Source organism: Nomascus leucogenys, chromosome 6 (genome assembly GCF_006542625.1).
Source record: "Nomascus leucogenys isolate Asia chromosome 6, Asia_NLE_v1, whole genome shotgun sequence".
Classification (NCBI taxonomy): domain Eukaryota; kingdom Metazoa; phylum Chordata; class Mammalia; order Primates; family Hylobatidae; genus Nomascus; species Nomascus leucogenys.
The window spans coordinates 93,654,794-93,675,663 of NC_044386.1; the positions used below are offsets into that span (position 1 = coordinate 93,654,794).

Consider the following 20,870-nt stretch of genomic DNA (forward strand, 5'->3'; position numbering starts at 1 on the left):
AATGGTTACAGGGGCTGGGGAAAGGGAAGAATGGGGAGTTACAGGTCATGAGTAGACAGTTTCTGTTTCGGGTGATGAAAAGTCCTGGAAATAGATAGTGGTGATGGTTACACAACAATATGAACAAATGAATGCACTTAACATCACCGAACTGTACACTTAAAAATGGCTACAATGGTGAATGTTGTGTTATGTATATTTTACCCCAGTAAAAAAAAAAAAGCTTTTTCTGTGACAGAGCTTCGCTCCTGTCTCCCAGGCTGGAGTGCAGTGGCACAATCTCGGCTCACTGCAACCTCTACCTCCGGGGTTCAAGCAATTCTCCTGCCTCAGCCTCTCGAGTAGCTGGGCTTATAGGCACATGCCACCATGCCTGGCTAATTTTTATCTTTTTAGTAGAGACGGGATTTCACCATGTCGGCCAGTCTGGTCTCGAACTCCTGACCTCAGGTGATCCACCCACTTTGGCCTCCCAAAAGGCTGGGATTTCAGGCATGAGTCACTGCGCCCAGCAAAAAAAAAATTTTTAATCAGAGGAGAGGGATGTAAAGCCGGGATTAGGGAAGGCAGTTTGAATTTTTTTTTTTTTTTTTTTTTGAGACAGAGTCTTGCTCTTGTTGCCCAGGCTGGAGTGCGATGGCACCATCTTGGCTCACTGCAACCTCTGCCTCCCAGGTTCAAGTGATTCTCCTGCCTCAGCCTCCCAAGTAGCTGGGATTACTGGCACCCACCACCATGCCCAGCTAATTTTTGTATTTTTAGAAGAGATGGAGTTTCACCATGTTAGCCAGGCTGGTCTTGAACTCCTGACCTTATGACCTGCCCACCTTGGCCTCCCAAAGTGCTGGAATTACAGGCATGAGCCACCGCACTCGGCCGGCAGTCTTGAATTTTTAACAGAGGAGGGGTTAGTACAGGTTGGGCACAGCAATAGCACAAGTGTGAAGTGGAGACACGCAGGCTGTGACGCATGTCAGGGCGGACAGGAGGGCCGTGTGTTTTGAGTATGAGGTTGGGAGCGGGTGCACGCACAGACCATGGCTGGGTTCAAGGGAATAGCCAGATTGGTCTCTTCTCATGATCTGTGCTTCACTGCCAGCTTGCCCTACACGATGGTCCCAACATTCCTAGGGGCCTTGGAGGACAGAAGAATTTTTGGAGGTCCCTCCTATTGTCTGCCCACCAGTGCTCATGTCTGGCATAGCAAAAATAGAACAAGACACCCCTTTGGAACCCAGGCTTCATTTAAAGGCAAAGACATTTGAAGAAGGCTCAGACATGGAGTAGAGTGGTGGTGGTGGGGAGGAGTGGGACAAAGGGGGACCCTGGGGACAGAGGCTTCAAACCCAAACCAATCCTTTGCCTGATTTCCCCAGAGTTACCTCACACATGGCCCTGCATTTGCCCAGAAAATTAAGAACCAATCAGCAGGCTGTCCCACGGGGCAGGAGGCACTGCCTGCTTTAATGAGTGCGCCCCCTCCCACCCCCAGGCTTTCTCTGGCTGCCTTTGCTGCCTAACTAGCCTGGGTGGGAGAGGTGCCACTCACTACAGAGACTTGTTCCCAGTGCCTTTTGCATGTGTGGGACCCAGTCCAGCAATGGCAGGACACCTGTTGAACATCACCCAACACCATGGCAGCTGGGCCAGGTTGGGAATTTGCTGGCAGCCAGCACAGAGGTGCCCAGGTGCAGCAGTGAGAGAACAGGAGCAGGCTGCTGTGGTAAGGAGGGGTGGGGATTGCCCAGGCAGAGCCCTACCTGGAGGGGCACCAGTCAGCAGCCTGAGCTCAGACTTCACACAGACCCCTGCCCTGTCCCTTTTGAGCGTCAGTCCCCTCATCTCTACAGTTGAGGGGGTGGGATTGGACTTGGTAATTTCTAGGGCCTGCCCTCTCTGACATCTTGGGGGGCTGTGATTTCTCACCAACTGTCACCGTGCACAAGCACTGTTTGACCTGGGTTTGACCCCAGCTCTGTGACTTACTGGCTGCATGACATTTGGTAAGCTGCTCCTTTCTCCAGACTCATTGATTCCAATCTGTTAGGAGAACTCAAAGGATAATCTTTGCAAAGTGTCCAGGCCCAGGGTCCAAGGTAAATGGGCTCCATTCTTAACAGAGCTGTACCTCCCCTGGTGCCAGTGTCCCCTCTGAGACCAGCCTCACCACTGCCCTTTTCATATCTGGCTCCAGGTAACAGAAACCCCAACTTGGATCGGCTTAAATACTAAGGATATTTATTGACACACAGCACATCAACTCACGACATAGAATGCTGCCAGAATTGGTGGATGCTCAGGCTCAGAAGCGTCCTCGAGGTCTCAGGATCTTTCCAACACCCTGAATTACCATCTTCAGCTGGCTAACGGCTCATGGGGGCACTTCACCCAAATAGAATGAAAGATCAGCAGGTAAGAGGCAGCCTCTCCTTTTTTTTTTTTTGCAACCAAGTCTCTGTCTCCCAGGCTGGAGTGCAGTGGCGCCATCCTGGCTCACACTGCAACTTCTGCTTCCCGGGTTCAAGCAATTCTCCTGCCTCAGCCTCCCGAGTATCTGGGATTACAGGCGAGCGCCACCACGCCCAGCTAATTTTGTATATTTAGTAGAGATAGGGTTTCACCATGTTAACCAGGCTGATCTTGAACTCCTCACCTCTGGCGATCCGCCCACCTTGGCCTCCCAAAGTGCTGGAATTACAGGCCTGAGGTACCGCACCCAGCCGCACCCTCTCTTCTTGTAGGTGATTTTAAAGAGCAACTGGAAACCAACCTTATCCAGCCATCCCTCAGCAGACCTCCTTCCTGTCTGATTGGCCAGGATTGGGTTACATGCACTTCCCTGAGCCAATCACTAAGGAGGGGTGCGACTCTGCCTTGCCGTTATAAATGTGGAAGGTTATGGAGGCAGAGCCACCCGAACCCAAGGGCCATCTGCTGGCGATGAGGCAAGGAGAGGCATGGTGGTGGGCTAGGTGGCCCTCAGTGGAGCCTGGTGATGATGGCAAAGCCTGAACTGGTGAGTTAGGAGGTAGATGGCCTGTCGGACTTCACCTGGTCCAGCCTGCTGGAACCAACATAGGGTGGGCCGTGTAAGTCACTCCTACCCCAGCACCTTGGAAGGGGCCCATTGCCCAACAAGCTGCTCTTGTTGTTCTGGTCTCCTACAGAGCTGGAGTGGAGCTCTGGGAAGCCATGTGTGCCCACCACCATCCCCTCCTCTCTCAGCCCCACAGCTGGTCTGTCCCCAAGCTCTCCTGGGGCCCCTTCCATCCCCACAGACCCTGCCCTAGTGCTGGCCTCCCCTCAGGCCCCTGCCATCCATTCTCTGAGGAGCAGCCAGGGCATCCTCTGCCTAGCCCTTCCCCTGGGCCCCCCGTTGCTATCACAACAAGGCAAAGTCCCACTCTCAGCCAGGTCCACAGGCCCTGTGCCCTCCAGCCTCCTAGCTTATGGCTCCAGCTCATACAGGCATTCTGCAGCCCCACTGGACGGCTTGCTGTTCTCCACACCCACGCTGCCCCTTCCCACCTCCAGCCTCCACCTCTGCTGCACTCACAGCCTGGAATGGCCTTCCTCTTCCTTACCTACTGCCCTTGTCCTTCAGGTCCTCCCTGAGGAATGAGGTCAGAAGTCATGGCTTACTCTTCGCACATCCCAGCTCCCACAACCACAGCTTGCTTAGGACTCTACGTGTGTGTGTGTGTGTGTGTGTGTGTGGTGTGTGTGTGTCTGTCTGTCTGTCTGTCCCCTATCCTCCTGGATGATGGTGGGCTACAGGGTCGGGGGCAGAGTCTGGCTCTCTAGCAGCACCCCACAGGCATCTGGCATGGAGAAGCCCCACAAGAGTCAATACTTGCTGAGTTCAGTGAAGTTGAACTTTCATCTTAATAGCAAAACATCCATTGTCTCCTTTAACCTTACAACAGGCTTTCACAGTGAGGAATTGGAGGCATATCCCCATGGGATGATGGGAAAAGTAGGTCCCAAAGAGGAGAAGGGACTTGAAGGCCACATGGCAAGGTTGAGAAAGACCCAGGCCCAGAGCCAAGGGGTCCTAGCTCCCTAGAGACCCCACCCCAGCATCTGCTCCCAGCAGCTACTCCTCCAGATGGCGGCCACTATGCCTGGACAGAGCAGGCAGAGGTGGATGTGGGTGGGCCCAGGGGAAATGAGGCGGCGGGCGTGGAGGGGCCATGGAATGAAGGCTCTGTCCCCAGGGGAAGCAGGTCTGCCTCCATGGCTGGGGGTTAATGGCTTTTCTGAAGATCACAGCTGAGAGTTAATGACATTCCGTAATTCCACTACCGCTGTGGCCCTTCCCATTAGCATCTGCAGGCGATGCCTGCCTCTCCCCGCCCCCACCCTGCACACACATCAGCCACAGCACCCTCACCAGGGCTCTGGCATCAGACTGCAGGTCTTCTAACTTTGAGTTCCCACCACTCCCCCCTGCACATGCACAAGAGAGGCTGACCCTCCCTCCCCAGTCCTAGGTCTGAAGGGATCTTTCCTACGTGACTTGCCCTGGGAAACTACTCAGGGAAAGGGCTATTCCTTATTGGGCAGGCAGCCACTCACCACCTCTGGCTTCATAGGCTCCATTTAAACACATGAATAGGTCACAGAAAGGGCAGCTGGCATCTACTAAATAACCCTCTTCCAGGGTAGGAGCAAGGTATGGGCAGCAGGGGACTGAGTCACAGGTGCCCCAATGCCTGGCAGACAGTTTTCCTGCACCCAGGAGAATGGGGTGGCTCTGGGAGGGACGTGGTTTGGGGATCAATCTTGAAAGGTCGCTCCCAAGCCCCATAGAACTCAGAACCAATTTCTCTCACCGGACCTGTTGGCCAAGCTCCCATAAGAAGTGGGATGCTCCCGTCACTGCAGTCTCTGTTCAGGTGTCCAGGGCACCCTAGCCCTGAAGTGATTACAACCCATCTCCCCAGGGGCAGGGGCGGACACAGCTGAGCCTCGGGCTGGGCCTGGACAAACCAGGCCCATTAGTGTGACTGTCATCAGCACCCTGCCACTGTGGGGGAGTGGACCTACGCTGATATTTCATGATCCTGCATCAATAACTCCTGGAGCCGCAGTGCATTTGTGCTGACCTTTTCGAGCAATGACCGATTCCTGCGGGGGAGCAGGAGGTGGGAGCTGCTGCTACTGTTGCTGACAGCCCCTGGCTGAGGAACAGAGGCAAAGCAGCCACTTGGTGGGTCTGTGGCAACAACCCACAGCCCCGCCCTGTGCTGGGGCCCTGCAGGGCTGCCTGCTGGGAGTTACAGGCAGGCCAGTGGCCATCTCCCATCTCCCACCTTCTGGCCTTGGCAGATGCCGGGCCGCCCCCTGGAGTCTCTCCTCATTCCAGGCATCCTCTGCACAGAGTGTGCTCACTGCCACTCCACATTTTTGCTTGTGCTGTTTTCCCATCTTGAAGACTTTTTTCCCTCTCTTCACCCAGCCAGACCTTCCTTCAGAGCCTTTCTCTGGTTCTGCTTCCTTTAAGGAGGCTTTTCTGACTACCCATGGGAATATTTCATATAGCTCTCTTATTGGGCAGTGCTACAGTTAATACTGTCTTGTTTCATTGTTTAAATCATACCCATGTGTGTGCCCTAACTGCTGGCCTAGGGTGCCATCAAGTCCCCCGAGTGCCCACTGGCCCACACTGCGGGCACACGGAGGCTCTGTAGTCTGCAGAGATGTCTTGGCCTCTGCAAGGGGCTGGGGAAACTGTGGGAAAGAGAGGGGCTGGTGACACAGACAGAGGTCATGTCTAACTTGGCATCTGTGACACCACCAGCCATGGGTGTGAACACGGGTACAACACTTTAGGAAAACAGTTTACCAATAATGAATGAGGTGTCCTAAAATACACATGTCCTATAACCCAGCAATTCCATTTTAGGTAGTTGTACTAAGGAAGTAACTTGCGACACGAAGATATGTAGCAGAGAATATTCAATGCAGTGTTATTATAGGGAAAAATGGGAAGGAAGAAATCAGGGCACTTGGACATGACAGAATATCCTGAAGTTACTCAAGTCATGGGTAACGAGTTTTCTGTGACTTTGGATATGCTTAGGTTTTACTGGCAAATGAAAAAGGCAGGATGCTAGAATGGTGATTATACACAAAATATACATAGAAAAAAACTAGTAAGAAGCACAGTTTTATGAATTGTTGTGTTTATCGTAGGAACACAGGAGGTGTTTTTCTCCTTCCTATTTTTCTGCATTTTCCTAAATGTATTTATTACGTGTGTGTTGCACTTATTTATTTATTTAGAGACAGAGTTTCACTCTGTCACCCAGGCTGGAGTACAGTGGCGCGATCTCAGCTCACTCCAACCTCTGCCCCCCCGGGTTCAAGCAGTTCTCCTGCCTCAGCCTCTCGGGTAGCTGGGATTACAGGAGTCCCCCACCACGCCTAGCTAATTTTTGTATTTTTAGTAGAGACGGGGTTTTGCCATGTTGGCCAGGCTGGTCTTGAACTCCTGATCTCAAGTGATCCACTTGCCCTGGCCTCCCAAAGTGCTGGGATTACAGGTGTGAGCCACCACGCCCAGCCAGCTTGCTTTTATAATTGGGAGAAACATTTGTGACAAATATAGATACACACAACCAAATATCTGAGTATGCCTTGATTTGAGAGAAGCTGTGGCCACCACCATCTGCTCCTACCCTCTCCCTCCAGCTGTCCAAGCCTGGGGGACCCCCGGAGCAGCCCCTATGGAATCAGTCCTTCCTCTTCCAAGGCCGAGATGGAGCTACCAACTTCTCAGAAGACACAGCCCTGGTGCTGGAGTACTACTCCTCAGCTTCAAGTAGGTGACCCCTGGTGCCTCGCCAGGGTGGCCATGCCTCAGGAGATTTGTATTATGAAAGGGTGTTCAGACCATCCCACCTCTGCCTGCCACAGGGATGGATGGTTCCCAGGTGCCCAGGCAGCTTCCTAGTACGGGGGGGGGGGGGCGGGGGGCGTTGGCTGCATTCCTTGTCCACAGGCCAGGACACGTGGGCCTGTCCCATACTAGGTCTTAGCCTCAAGTTTTGTTTTATTGCACCCATCAGTGATGGGGGAGGGCTGGAGCCCTCGGAACTCACAGAGAGGGGTGAGGGAGATGGGCTTCAGAGACCAGCTGATCCACAGTCTTCTGCACTGTGGGATTGAAGCCCCCAAAGGGCAGAGATGAGGCTGATGTATATAAATTCCCAGACACACAGAGTACGTTTAGAGTTGGCTTTGGAGTTCACAAAGCCCTGAAGATGAGAAGAGGATATATGTACAGGGAAAGGCCAGGAGGCAGGAAAGCAGGTGGCGGGAGACAGGAGGACTGGATGTCAAGTATTAAAGGATGGGGCCAAGGTGGGGGCTGTGGCAGGAGCCCCAGTTGATCCCTCCCCCACAGTGAAAGGCAGCCAGCCGTGGACCCTCGACCAGCCCCTGGGCGTCTCTGTGTTGCCACTAAAGAGCCGTTTGTACCGGAAGATGCTGATAGGGAAAGGCTTGGATGGGCTTCATGTGGAGCGGCTCCCCATCATGGTGAGCCCCCTGCCCTGAACTGGGCCCCTGGCATGCCCACCTGGCCCCACCCTGCCTCACCCTGTCCCACCTCACCACACCTCCATAGGAGAATTTGGCTTCTCCAGAAGCTTCTGTCAAGGCACCCACCAGGGAAGCCACCCAGTCTAGGAGTGAGGAGCTCCCTGGAACCCCAGAAGCCAGTCTTGCCTCTGGGACTATGACGAACCAAGCCAGAGAAATTGCCCCTGAGCAACTTGGGAGACAAGTACAGGGTGACCCTGTGAGACAGTACAAGAGCTCAGGCTTTCAGCCAGCCAGACCCTGATTTGAACCACAGCTCAAATCCTCACTGTGGAAATTCAGGCACATTACTGAACCACGAGAGTCCTCGTCTGTAACACAGGAGCAGCATGCCAAGTACACAATCTCTGTGTATAACAAGAGAGTTCAGAGCTCAGGCTCTAGAGCCAGACTGTCTGAGTCCAAATTCTGGTTCCACCACTTACCAGCTAACATGACCATGGGAAAACTACTGAAAGTGTCAATGCCTCAGTTTCCTTGCCTATAAAATGGGTACATGGCAATAGCACTTTTTTCATAGGGTTGCTGTGAGATTTCACGAGAAAACCCATGGAAAGCACTTAGAATAAGTTCTCAACAAGAATGAATATCGTTACCATCATTCTCTATTCCTATGCCACCATTTCCCCTGAAATACTTCTGGCCATCCTGACATAATAGACCTCAATGAATGAGAATCTGTCTGTCAGATGAGCCTGGTAGTGACAGACAGGTCTCTAGAGGGGTTTAGAAGGGGTGGTGTGGAGGCGGTTTGCGGAGGCAGAAGCAGGAGGCCAGCTCTCACCTCCCTCCCACCCTCCTGGGTACAGTCCCCAGGTGACACCTTCCAGAGAAATCCGGAACAGTAGGTGGGGCAGAGGCGGAAGCTGCCCTGGCCAGCGTGGTCTGAGTGCTCCCTTTTCCTCCCCAGGACACCAGCCTGAAAACTATCAAGGTGAGGCCCCCACAGTGGATCTCTCCTTCCAGCTGCTTTCCTCTGAGGTAAGGCTGTGGGCCAGGGGAGGGTCAGAGCCAGCAGGCACATGTCAGTGAGATCCAACTTCCTTCATAATTGCTGGCTTTGTTCAGGGACTTCCGGGAGGATGGGACTACTACTTTGGATGGAAACGTCTAAGGGTGATTTGAGACTCCAGAAAAACAGAGAGAGAGCTGGGATTAGGAAGAGGAGAGTTGTGAGCAGTGGGCCACCCAGACCTGGGAGTCAGCCTCTGAGCAAGCCCAAGCCAAGTCTGGCTCACTGGGCTCAAGGTTCTGCAAGGGTGAGCTAGGGTATCAGTTTTCTATTGCTTTATAACCAACTTAGCAGCTTAAAACAATGCCCATTTATTAGCTGACACTTCTATAGGTAGGTCCCAGGACACAGGGTGGCTGGAATCAAGATGTTGGCAGGGTCGCATTCCTTTCTGGGGGTTCTGGGGAGGAATCTGCTTCCAAATTCATTCAGGTAGCCGCCACAATCCAGTTCCTTGCGGTGCCGGACTCACATCCCGGTCTCCTTGCAGGCTGTCAGCCGGGGCGGCTCTCAGCTCATGAAGGACGCCCACAGGCCCCCTCACAATGGCCCCATTCATCTTAAGCCAGCAGGCATGTCCAGTCCCCGTCGCACCTCAAAACTCTGACTTCCTCTTCTGTCAGCAGCCACAGAAAACTTTTAGAGGTGCTTTTAGAGGGATTTTAGAGGGGCTGGTGTGGTAAGTTTAGGCCACTCTAATCATCTCCCTATCTTAAAGTCAGCGGTGCCATATAACAAACATAATCCCAGGAGTGATCAGTCATCATATTCACGGGTTCCAAGAATGAGGGTGTAAAATCTTGGAGGCCTGTTTTTGGAATTCTGTCTACCACAGCTGGGTTGGTCCAAATGTGAAGACACCCAGGACTGAGCCCTGCCTGCTGGATGAGCCTCAGTCCCTCTAGCTAGCTACACCTGGTCTCAGCCTAGCTTACACCCTGCTCATTTGGCTGCAGTGCACATGCCAGGCACCCGCTGGACTTTCCCCCTTTCCTCTCAGTGGTGCTGGGATGTGGGTAGTTTAGGACCATGAACCCAGAAAGTGTTTGCAGGGACTAATGTCCGCGCCGGCCCACTCCTGCCTTCTTCCCATGCAGGAAAAATATCCACCAGCTCTGGGGTAGCACTTGGCTCTGTGACCTCACTCATGAAGAACACAGGGAATCCTATGGTATGGGGCATGAGGAGTATATCTGGGCTGGTACCAGCCTGAAAGTGCCTTTACAAGGCCTCTGGAGAGGGCCTGAGACTCCATTAGCACTTCCTGCTATAGGTGTTCAGGATTGCCCTCTCAAGGGTAGAAGCAACAAACCCCAAGAAAGAGGCACCAGAATCTTGGAGAAAAAGGTCACAAACTTCCCAGTTTGGAGCCCAACCCTCCAGGGCCTCTTCCCAAGGTATAGAGTCTGCCTGTGGCCACTGGCCACTGCCAGCCCCTCCCCACCTCCCTCTGCCTCCTGCCCCTTCCACTGGGCATGTGTATCCTGGGACTAAAAGGAGCATCAGGAGCCCCTGGTCAGGGGACTGACTAGTGGGCCCAGGCAGGCAACAGGCAGGTGGGCAGAACAGTTTCCTCATTGCCCGGGGGCTGGGCACAAAGGTCTCCAGTAATGAATTATTCACTGGAGCTGTGCTAAGTGCAGAATTAATCCCTTTCCTTCCAGCTGGCGGCCTCACTAAATTATCCCTCCAAGTCATGCGGGAAAATGCTGCCGAATTCATTTAGCTGCTGAGTGTTTTGATCTGGGCCTTGTGATTTTAGCGTCTCCTTCCCCCAACCCCCTCCCCCTGGAGGCGGGTAAAAAACCTTTTAGTAATGGATTTCTGAGAAGAAAGGAAAAGAAAGGGGATCAGGATTGGGTGTGTACCAAGAAAATAGTACTAGCAGAAATTCAGATTCTGCTGCCAAGAATTCACACACACACACACACACACACACACACTCTACATATACGCTCTCATTAATCATGTGTGAATATCTACACAAAGTCACAGACACACAGATGTGTGCGCACATACCTTGGCAAGAAGGACGCACACTCTTTTTTTTTTTGAGACGGAGTCTTGCTCTGTCGCCCCAGGCTGGAGTGCAGTGGTGCAATCTCGGCTCACTGCAAGCTCCGCCTCCCGGGTTCACGCCATTCTGCTGCCTCAGCGTCTCCGAGTAGCTGGGACTACAGGCGCGCGCCACCACGCCCGGCTAATTTTTTTGTATTTTTTAGTAGAGACAGGGTTTCACCGTGGTCTCAATCTCCTGACCTCGTGATCCGCCCACCTCGGCCTCCCAGAGTGCTGGGATTACAAGCGTGAGCCACTGCGGCCAGCCCGAAGGACACACACTCTTAATGCATATGTACACTCTCTCACATATATGCAAACTGACACACAGATGTTTTCACACCTGCAGTGGCACACACAGAAGCTAAATCTCTTTGTAGTGGAACTATTTCTTGGTAAACGATCAGAATTGGCCAATAACTGACTCCCTTTGATTCTAGAATCGTGAAGACCAATTTAGGAGTCTAAGTATAAAGTGCTAATGTGGTTAAATTCACCATGAAGTCCTTGCAGCCATAGCACCCATTCATTTATTCTTTTATTCCATGTATATTTGATGAGGAATCACTGCATGTCAGGTAGTATGCAAGGCAAGAAGTGGAATTTTGGCTGCCATTGTGGATTGAAATGGGGAGAAGGAGGGGTTGGCAGCCACGGACCTCATTCTGCTTTGAGCTCATACCTTCATTGGGCTTGGACATGGCTCTCTAGTGTCTGAGCCCTTTTGGCATCCTTCTCCCTAAGGGATGGCAGGAAAGTGTTGAGAATTCATGAACAGGTCAGATGGCGTTGCAGCTAAGACTAAAGGGGCCCATCCCCTTCTCCATCCCTCATCACCACCTTCACTGCAATACCATCATTGTTCTCTATGCAACTGCAAACATTTATGAAACACCCACTATCAGCAATTGCTGTTCTGGATTTTAGGAATATTACATTGAAGAAGAAGAAAAAAAAACCAGTCAGGCCCTGTCTTTGTAAAGCTTGCATTCTTAGCAGGGAGTATGGAACTGACAATAAACAAATAATTCATATCAGCTAATGGTAAGGGGTCTGAGGAAACTCAAACAAGGTGACATGATACGGAGTCCTTGAAGGCGCTATTTGGACTCTGCGTGGTAGCTGAGTACAGTTATGAGCTAAGCTGCTATAACAAAGAGATCAGGTTCCTGCCCCCTTATTGTCGCGCCTAAGGTGTTGCCTGCGACTTCATCATGGAAGGTACCTGGTATTCATCTCTGCATCCTAGACTTTGGGAAGGCAGCAGCAGGGCTGGGGCCATCAACTCTTCCACCCTTTAAATCAAATATTGCACAATGGGTCCAGAAGCCACCATCTGACACCTGGAGGTCTTAGAGTCCTGTGGACACTCCAGCTGCCGAGGCTTGTGATAGTGGGCCTCTCAAGCCCCTCGTTCACATGGTCAACAACTCTATCCTAGGGGCAGCTCTTTGCATGTGGTCAGACATAGTCAATGCTGTCACAGAGCGGAAGTGCTTCAGGAGAAATGAATGTGCGTGCCCTATTTGGGCCTAGCCCCAGCCTGAGGACATAGGCTCTTTCCCATGAGCCTCCATGTCCAGGAGTTTCGGGCACAAGCTGTCCTGGATAATTGGACATTTTGGCGAACACAGCTTCCCCGCACCCACCACTTCCACATCACCCATTCTCAGAGCTCTCAGAACCAGCATGGTGAAATTCGCAAATAGGCAGAGACAGCAGTGGTCTCTCTCAACAGCCCACCCTGGACAGCAATCTCCCTGGCAGCACGTGGTCATCCCAGTCTCTCCTCCTGCTCTGCCTTGACGGAGAGCTCACTACCTCCAGAAACAGGCCTTCCCATGGCTGAGTGATAGAAATGGCCACCCCACATTGAGCTCAACCTGCCTCCTGGGGCCCTCCCTTTGCCCCAAGCTCCTGGCTTTGCCCCTGAGGCTGCAGGGCAACCCCAGCAAGCCTCCTACATAGATCACATAGTCAACCAACACTTTTGAGGGCAGACTAGATAGCAGAGCCTGCAGTCTCAGTAAATGGCAAGAGGTGGTGGTCTCTGGCTTGGAATATTGCACTTGAAGGTGGTTGGTTGGTGATGGGTTCATTTTTTACCTTCTGGTGGGACTCCTCTAGTCATTTGCTGCTTAAAGTGATCTGCTTTAAGATGGTTTGTGTGTGTAGGTGAGTATGTATACGAACACACACAGATCACACAAAAACTAGAAAAACATGTACATTCATATACAAAAACACATACACAGAAAACTTCCCTTTATTGCACATTCAATGGGGACTGGCCTTTGAGGTCCATTAGGCTCTAAAAATCCATGAGTTTGGCTGGGTGCAGTGGCTCATGCCCATAATCCCAACACTTTAGGAGGCCGAGGCAGGCGGATCACGAGGTCAGGAATTCAAGACCAGCCTGGCCAACATGGTGAAACCCTGTCTCTACTAAAAATACAAAAATTAGTTGGATGTGGTGGTGGGCACCTGCAATCCCAGCTACTTGGGAGGCTGAGGCAGGAGAATAACTTGAACCTGGGAGGTGGAGGTTGCCGTGAGCCAAGATCGTGCCACTGCACTCCAGCCTGGACAGCAGAGCAAGACTCTGTCTCAAAAAAAAAAAACCTCCATGAGCCTATGGCTACTCCACATACACACACACATAAACCTTTGGTCTCCTCCATTCCCCGTCTGATCTCAGCCTCTTCTCTTTGAAGAGTGTGATGTGGTCCCTGGGGAGTCTACACTTCCCCAGGCAAAGCAGCTTGGTTCTCTTAATGAACTGGTTTCAAGATCCCACAGCATCCTGGGTGCCCTCCAGCTTGCAGCCAGCCTCTTTGAAGTGAGGCCCACACTGCCCAGGTTTTCTGGGCTGACCTTGTGGATTGGAGCCTGGCATGCACACAGTAGGTTCTCACTGCATCGGTTCCTGCCTCTCTGCTTGGAAATGCACCTCCCCATGAGGTGGGACAAGTTCATACCATCATCTGGGTATATAGCAACATTTCTCCTCTTGGGTTTAAGATTTGGGATCCATCGCCTTGCCCAGATGGGGCACCAGGCAGAAGTAGGGCCTCTCAGATGGGTGGCCACACCCTCCTCAGCCCACAGCCCCCAGAGATGCTGGAATAACTTGAAACCCCCTGGCTTCCTGGAAGTATAGAGAGGGTGCATTTGAGGAGAGGTGGCGGTGGCACCTGCTGCCACGACTGAGGGGAGGGGCAGCTGCCATGGTCCCATCTGACTTTCCGCCTCCCTCTTCCCCTCACAGGGAGGGAGTGGGGCAAGTCTTTGATGCTACTCTGGTGGCTTCTTTTCAGACTAGTTACAAAGATCTCTCTGGAGACCAGCCCAGAGTGAGGACAAGTGGCCACTTAGCAAATATACAGGAGAGGGCAGGGGACAGGCAGCATCATGCTGGCTTTTGAAGAATTTTTATAGATTTTTTGTAAGCCACACCTGACACTCTGGGCTGGTCCTTAGAGAAACCGCAACACAAACCTCCCTCCATTTCTTCTCCAAGCACAGCGGCCTGAATGGGCCAGTGCCGGGGCAGCACAGCAATCTCCTCTGCTGGTTCTGCCCTCTAAAGGTTCTGTTTCCACCCCCAAGACTCCATCTCTGAAAACACTACTATAAGGATGGATCCAGAGAGAGAGACCCTTTCCCTGCCACCATCTCACACCATCCCTCACTGCCCTCCCTCCCACACCCAAAGCCTCTGTCCTCCTGTCCTCTCACTGCCTCAGGTCATTTGGCAGGAGGTAGAGGAGACAGATCCACCCCTTGCCCACAGGTGCCCTTTCCCTCACCTGCTGAGGTTCTAGGTCCAGTGTAGAGCTCTTCCCATCCCATCCAAAGGAAACTTAGAGCTGGGCACGGTGGCTCTGGAGAGATTAAAATGTCTACACCTGTAATCCCAGCACTTTGGGAGGCCAAGGTGGGCGGATCACCTGAGGTCTGGAGTTTGAGACCAGCCTGGCCAACATGGAGAAACCCCGTCTTTACTAAAAATACAAAAATTAACCGGGCTTGGTGGCAGGAGCCTGTAATCCCAGCTACTGGGAGGCAGAGGTTGCAGTGAGCCAAGATCACGCCACTGCACTCCAGCCTGGGCGACAGAGCAAGACTGTCTCAAAAAACAGAAAACAAACAAACACATCAAAGGAAGCTTAGGATGGGGTGGGAGAGACATGAGAGTCTGTGCTTTCACAAGGCCAACCTGGCCCCCAGGTCACGGACTGTCAGTGTGGGAGCAGGGCTGGCCATCCACCTCTCCTCCTGCGCTGCCATGATGGAGGCTCCTACCTGCTTTCCACAATGCCTGAATCCTCCTATAGTGTTCCCTGCCTTGGGGACAATATTGGCCTCCCTTGGTGATCATGCAACTCCCATGCTGCCCACTTCAGAAAGAAGGAGCTGAACGGTCCCTCCAGAACACACACACACAGTTTGACAGACTCTACTTGGTCACTTCCCATGACAGAGAACTCATTACCACCCAGATGCCCTCTCCATCCTCTACTAGCTCCCTTCTAAACTTCCTTCTGTCTCTCTTCAATTTCCTCCCCCTGGCCCTGCCTTTTCCTCCCAGAGGCCAGCTCCAGAGAAGTCAGGGCCTATAACCATGTCAGCCCTACTGACATTTGCAAACTATTTATGGCATCTCCAGCCTGAACCCACTCTCTTTCCTCTTCCTCCTTGTAGCACTTGGTTTCTGATTCGCATCCTGCTGGTTGTCTCCTCTTGACAACATTCCTGTTAAAGTATCCCCCAAAACTGTGGGGCCCAATCAGCATTAGAGGTAAAGTAGGAACATCACTCCCTCTCTCTGAATACATTCTCCCCTTTGGTGCAGCTGAAGCCTAGCTTTGGTTCTATTTTAGTATTTACCAAAGCAGTGAGGGTCTGTTTAGAGCCAGAGTCTGACTCTGGCACATCAGTAGGCAGCATGTCTGCATCTTGCCTCCCTGCTGTTCTATATTGAACTTAGACAGGGTTTCTCTCCCCTGTGGTATTTCACCTTTTTCATCTCAGTCCATCTTCTAAGCTTGAGATCATTCTGGACCCTGATTTTATCATGCAACATACTCACAGTCCCATCTGTACCCCCAACCCCAAGCTCCAGGTCATCTGTGGAGGTGGCCAAGACACTTTAAGTGCTGCAATGTCCACCTTGTAAGCCTGTAGACCTGGGCTTGAATCTGGATCTTCCATTTGATCTTAGCCATCCTGAGTTTCACTATTCTCATCCATAAAAGGGGATTGTAATCCCTACCAGCCAGGAACATAGTGAAGATTGAATGAGGAAGCATGTGCAGGTGCCTAGCACAGTGTCCTGCAGATGCTCAGTAAAGGGATCTCTTAGTGTCTTTCACCCAGGTTTCTGACAAACATGCTGAACTCATCAGGGATGAGGACAGGGCTCCTGGGGGAGGGGAGTTGGTGGAGCCCTGCGAACCCATCACTCTGTGCCTGCCCCTCATGACAGCTGCTCCACCAGCTTCACATCCATAAGGACGTTAGGAGGCCTTGTCAAGTGCTGAAGATAAACATCACTAGCACCACATTTGGTCTCGCTGCAATTTCCCGAGAATAAAGAAATGGGGGGAGAGACAGACAGCCATCTCTCCAGAAGCCAGACTTGCTGAAGTCCTCAATGTACCCTGCCCTGAGTTGGGGGCTGTGGAGCCTAGGAGCTCTCAAGCCAGAGTGGGAAGGGCTGGACAGAGAGGCATACTGCTTCCAATTGCTAGTCATTCAGAAGACCTGCTTTAGCTCATCTCAAATGCCTCACCAGGCTGGGTGTAGTGGCTCATGCCCATAATCCCAACACTTTGGGAGGCTAATGTGGGCAGATCACTTGAGCTCAGGAGTTTGAGACCAGCCCGGGCAACATGGCAAAACCCCATCTCTACTAAAAATGCAAAAATTAGCCAGGCACGGTGTTGTGCACCCGTAGTCCCAGCTACTTGGGGGCGCTGAGGCAGGAGTATTGCTTGAACCTGGGAGGTTGAGGCTGCAGTGAGCTGAGATGGTGCCACTACACCCCAGCCTGGTCAACAGAGTGACAGCCTGTCTCAATTTATTTTTTTAAATGCCTCACCAACCACAGAACCCAGTGTTGCCTTGAGAATGTGAGCCTACAGCTCCTGGCTGCAGATGGAGTGTATTAAGTCAGAATGCAGAGATGACTGAGGAAACTGGACATTGGACACTCCCTTCCCTTGCTCTGCTCTCCCTGTGAGCCCAGTGCATAATTGGTAGATTGAAGAAGGGGGAGGGAAGGAATAGCGAGAGACATGGCAGAAGCTTCTAGACAAAACTCAGAAAATGGGAGTTGGTCTTGGGACTCCCCCCTTCTCAAAAACCAACCACCTTAGCATAGACCTCCCTTCAGTCCCTTCAGCCAAGATGTATCTCTGGCCCAGCCAAAGTCATTCATTCATTAACCATTTATTAGGTTTCTTTTTCTTTTCTTTTTTTTTTTTTTTTTTTTTGAGATGGAGTCCTGACCTGTTGCCCACGCTGGAGCACAATAGCATGATCTTGGCTCACTTCAACCTCTGCCTCCTGGGTTCAAACGATTCTCCTGCATTAGTCTCCCCAGTAGCTGAGATTTACAGGTGCCCACCACCACACCCAGCTAATTTTTGTGTTTTAAGTAGAGATGGGGTTTCACCATGTTGGCCAGGCTGGTCTCAAACTCATGATCCACCTGCCTTGGCCTCCCAAAGCCATTTATTAGATTTCTAACCTGTGCCAAGCAGTAAAGCACCCCAACAGATCACTACCACCCATCTTACTAAGGGTCCTGGTTGAGATTGGTGCATTGAGTATGCAGAGGTCAGGGGAAGCATCACAGAAAGTCATGGTTTGAGCTCTGTTCCAAATAGTGGGTTGGAAATTGGCAAAGCAAGGGTGCTGCAGGCAAAGGGACCCCCATGTGCAAAGGCATGTAGGTATGACAGTGTCTGGAGCACATGACATATGGGAACTGTAATGGGCAATGAGACTAGAAAGCTGGATGAAGTCTAGATTGTAGAGGACCTGGGTGCTAGGGTGCAGGGTGAGGGCTTTATCATAAAGTGGTAGGAAACTAAGAAAAGTCTTGGAGCAGCAGTAGGATGTGATCTCATCTGTGTTGGAAAGGCCTCTCTGCATGAGAATAGGGGAAACCCAAGGGAAAAAATTAAATTTAGGAAGCCAGGTTTCAGGGTAACAAGAGTGAGCCGACAGTCAAACCACTGAGCCACAGGCAGGACTTTCATACTAAAATCCCCAACAGAATTTTTAAAAATTCTTGTCAGTGGCTCCCCTCCTCTGGCCTCACAACTTGCTTTGGGATTAACCCTCTAACACCACTTTCTGGCAAATGAATCATGGCCCCACCAAGGATTAACACTGGGGCCCTTCTTGGCTGGGAGACAGACTCGGAGCTTCAAATCCCACTGCAGCTGCAAGAGCACGCAGGATGCCATAAATGAGGCTCGCTATATTCAGGAGAGGCAGCAAGCCCTCTTGGAGGGGCCTGTTGTCTGAGCTTCGCCTACAGCTGAAGAGATAAGAACCTACAACTGCAGCCACAGGAAATGACAAAGCAGTGACTGATCGGGGAGCTGCTGCACAGGGCTCATTACGGCGCTTGCCAGTGGGCGAGACACCCTTATCAGGGAGAAAATTGCATCAGGCCTCCTGAATTACTAGCGATTGGAAGCAGATTTCTTGGGACTCACTTTGTTAGATACCTAATGAGCGGGATACAGGCGGGCAGAGCCCAAAGCCGGCGGGGCGAGGGACAAATGTCTTTGTTAAACAGAATTTGTCAGTTTCCGCTTCAGGCCCCCTGGGGAGGGTTCAGGGCCAGCTAATTGAATTAAGAGCATGTGCGCTCCAGCAAGAAGGCTCAGGGCGGGGCGAGAGGCAGGCAGGCCGGAAGGCGGGCACTTTCAGCACCAAGGACAGCAGCTGCAGCCTGGCTAGTCTGTAATTGCAGGGCAGGCTGGAACTGTTGCATTTTGCATGATTGGGGATCTAGGGGATGGAATGGGTAGGAGGAAGGCAGAGGATGTTGTGGGGAGGAGGGAGACAGGTGACCTAAGAAGCCTCAAGCCTGTGATGCCATTGGCCTGGTCTGTCTCAACAGACCCAACTCTGCTAGCAACAGTGAGTGCTAGGAGGAGTGAGGAAGGGGTGTTTTCTCCCCAACCATGGCACTCACGTGTGGTGTGGGCAGCTGCAACAACACAGGGAGCAGTGAGCTGAGTGCTGGGTCTGAGCTAGTGCGTGGCCATGCATCTCTCTGAGCTTTCAAAGTCAATCTCCAATTATAGTCTTAATGAACCAGGATGTGCTGCAGCCACGAAGCCACAGGGAAAGGGGCCACTTGTCAGCCCCAAGCTGCCCCGGCAGGCAGGGCAAGGCTTGTCAAATACAGAAGCAAATAAGTAGGCTTGTGGGGTAGGCCAGCAGCCCCCACCTTACCTGGAGGAAAGGAGAGCGAGGCAAGGCTGGGCTTGATTAGGAGGAGTTAGTCTTGGGAGGAGTTAGTTTCCAAGGCTCTTCCCATCCTCCACCCTGATTCACCATCTCCTATGGGTTGGCTCTTTCTATGGTCTCAAGCAGCCTGGCCCTCTCTATGGTCTCAGACAAGCTCCCTTCCTTGAGAAGCAAGGGGGTGAGGACATAATTTCCTTCCCCAAATGTGAGCTGATTGAAGCTGTGGAGTCTGGAGAGGCAATGCTGACCCTAAAGAAGGAGAACTATTAGGGAGAATTTGGAAATGATGGGTCTCTTGGTGCCCCTCACCTCACATGACAAAAGCAACTCCCTCTGATGTGCCCTGCAGGATCTGTGCTGTTTGGAGGTCTAAAGATTTCACTATAAAAGTTACCTCTCCACCTTGCCTCCAAATCCCAGCCGAGGATGGATCCTGGCAAAGTTGAATGGGACAGGGGAATGGGAAGGTGGGCAGAGACCTGCAGGGTGGGGAGGTACAGGCATGGAGCAGCCATGGGAGCAGACCCTAGCCAGTGCCAGCCCCAGGGTAGAGCAGGACAGAATCACTGAGCCTGGCAGGCACTACAGGAAGGGCGGCTGGAGCAGGGATGGGCAGGATACACTAAAGTCCATAGGTACTCTGCCTTGCCTGCCCTCCTTCCCAGAGCCCACCCCCACCTCACCCCATAAGAGATTGATGGGGTAAAGGCACTGGTCTGGACTATGGGGTTGTTCTCACCTTTATTTTAACTTTATGATGAAATTAAATGGATTATACATGGTAAATTTCAGAATCCACATAAAAGTACCTGGTGAGTGCCCAGCTCTGACCAGGGGCTCGGTAAATGTCAGCTCTAGGTTATTGCATTGACCCATCTGGTGCTGGGGCCACACTGAGTGGATGTCAGGGAGACAGACTGTGGGGGAGGGAAATCCCTTGCAATTGTCCCTGCTTTCAGTACTGATGGGGGCACCTCTGGAGACCTCTCCCTTGATTTCATTACTTCTACTTCCTCTCCTAACTGGATTAGATGGCAGTCTATGAAATCCAGGGCATGGAGATTGGCTTTCTGCCTGGAAATGAGCAGAAATGTCATTATAGGTCCTGAATCAGCATCTCTCCGCAGCCCCAGGGGCCACCTGGTCTATGGGAAGGTGGTCTTTGCCCTGTATTTATGCTTTCCTTCATTCTCTCCTGCATTCATCCATCCATTCATCCACCCACCCATTCATCCATCCATCCAATATGCATTTTGTAGCTCTTCCTCTGCAGTCAATCTAGTGTTCAGCTGTTCTGAGAAGGAGACAGATGTGGTACTTTTTCCTATCTAAAACACATGGCCAGAAAACACTAAACCATCTGACTCAGATGCTACCCTGGGTGTCTTCATGTCAGTGGGGAGCCTCCAAGTGAAGCCTGCCATCTGTGAGCCATAGCTACTGAGAGGACCAGGTGGGAGAGAGAGCCAGGCCTGATGCCCACAGACAAAACAGGCCCAGGAGTCTCGGTCATGAAGTGCAGTAGGTGGCCTGCCAAAGTCAGTCTCGGGGTCCCCCAGTGTCCCACTCTTCCCATTCCAAGAGTCTTGTTATAGCTGCCTTCTCTTTGGCATTGTCTATTTTGCATCCATTTGATGGGGAGTTGGGGGATAGAGCCCAGACTTAGCCAAATGCCTCTGTGTACTTATGTGACTGT

General features: G+C 51.9%; 1 protein-coding gene across 1 annotated transcript in view; it reads left to right on the forward strand.

The window, feature by feature from the left end:
- The window catches only part of CCDC33 (coiled-coil domain containing 33), a 100,601-nt gene that overhangs the window by 37,130 nt on the left and 42,601 nt on the right, over positions 1 to 20,870 (forward strand). The window contains 4 exon segments of the mRNA XM_030814745.1: positions 6,697 to 6,826; positions 7,412 to 7,545; positions 8,519 to 8,540; positions 8,543 to 8,589. Coding sequence (XP_030670605.1) covers positions 6,697 to 6,826; positions 7,412 to 7,545; positions 8,519 to 8,540; positions 8,543 to 8,589 — 333 coding nt within the window.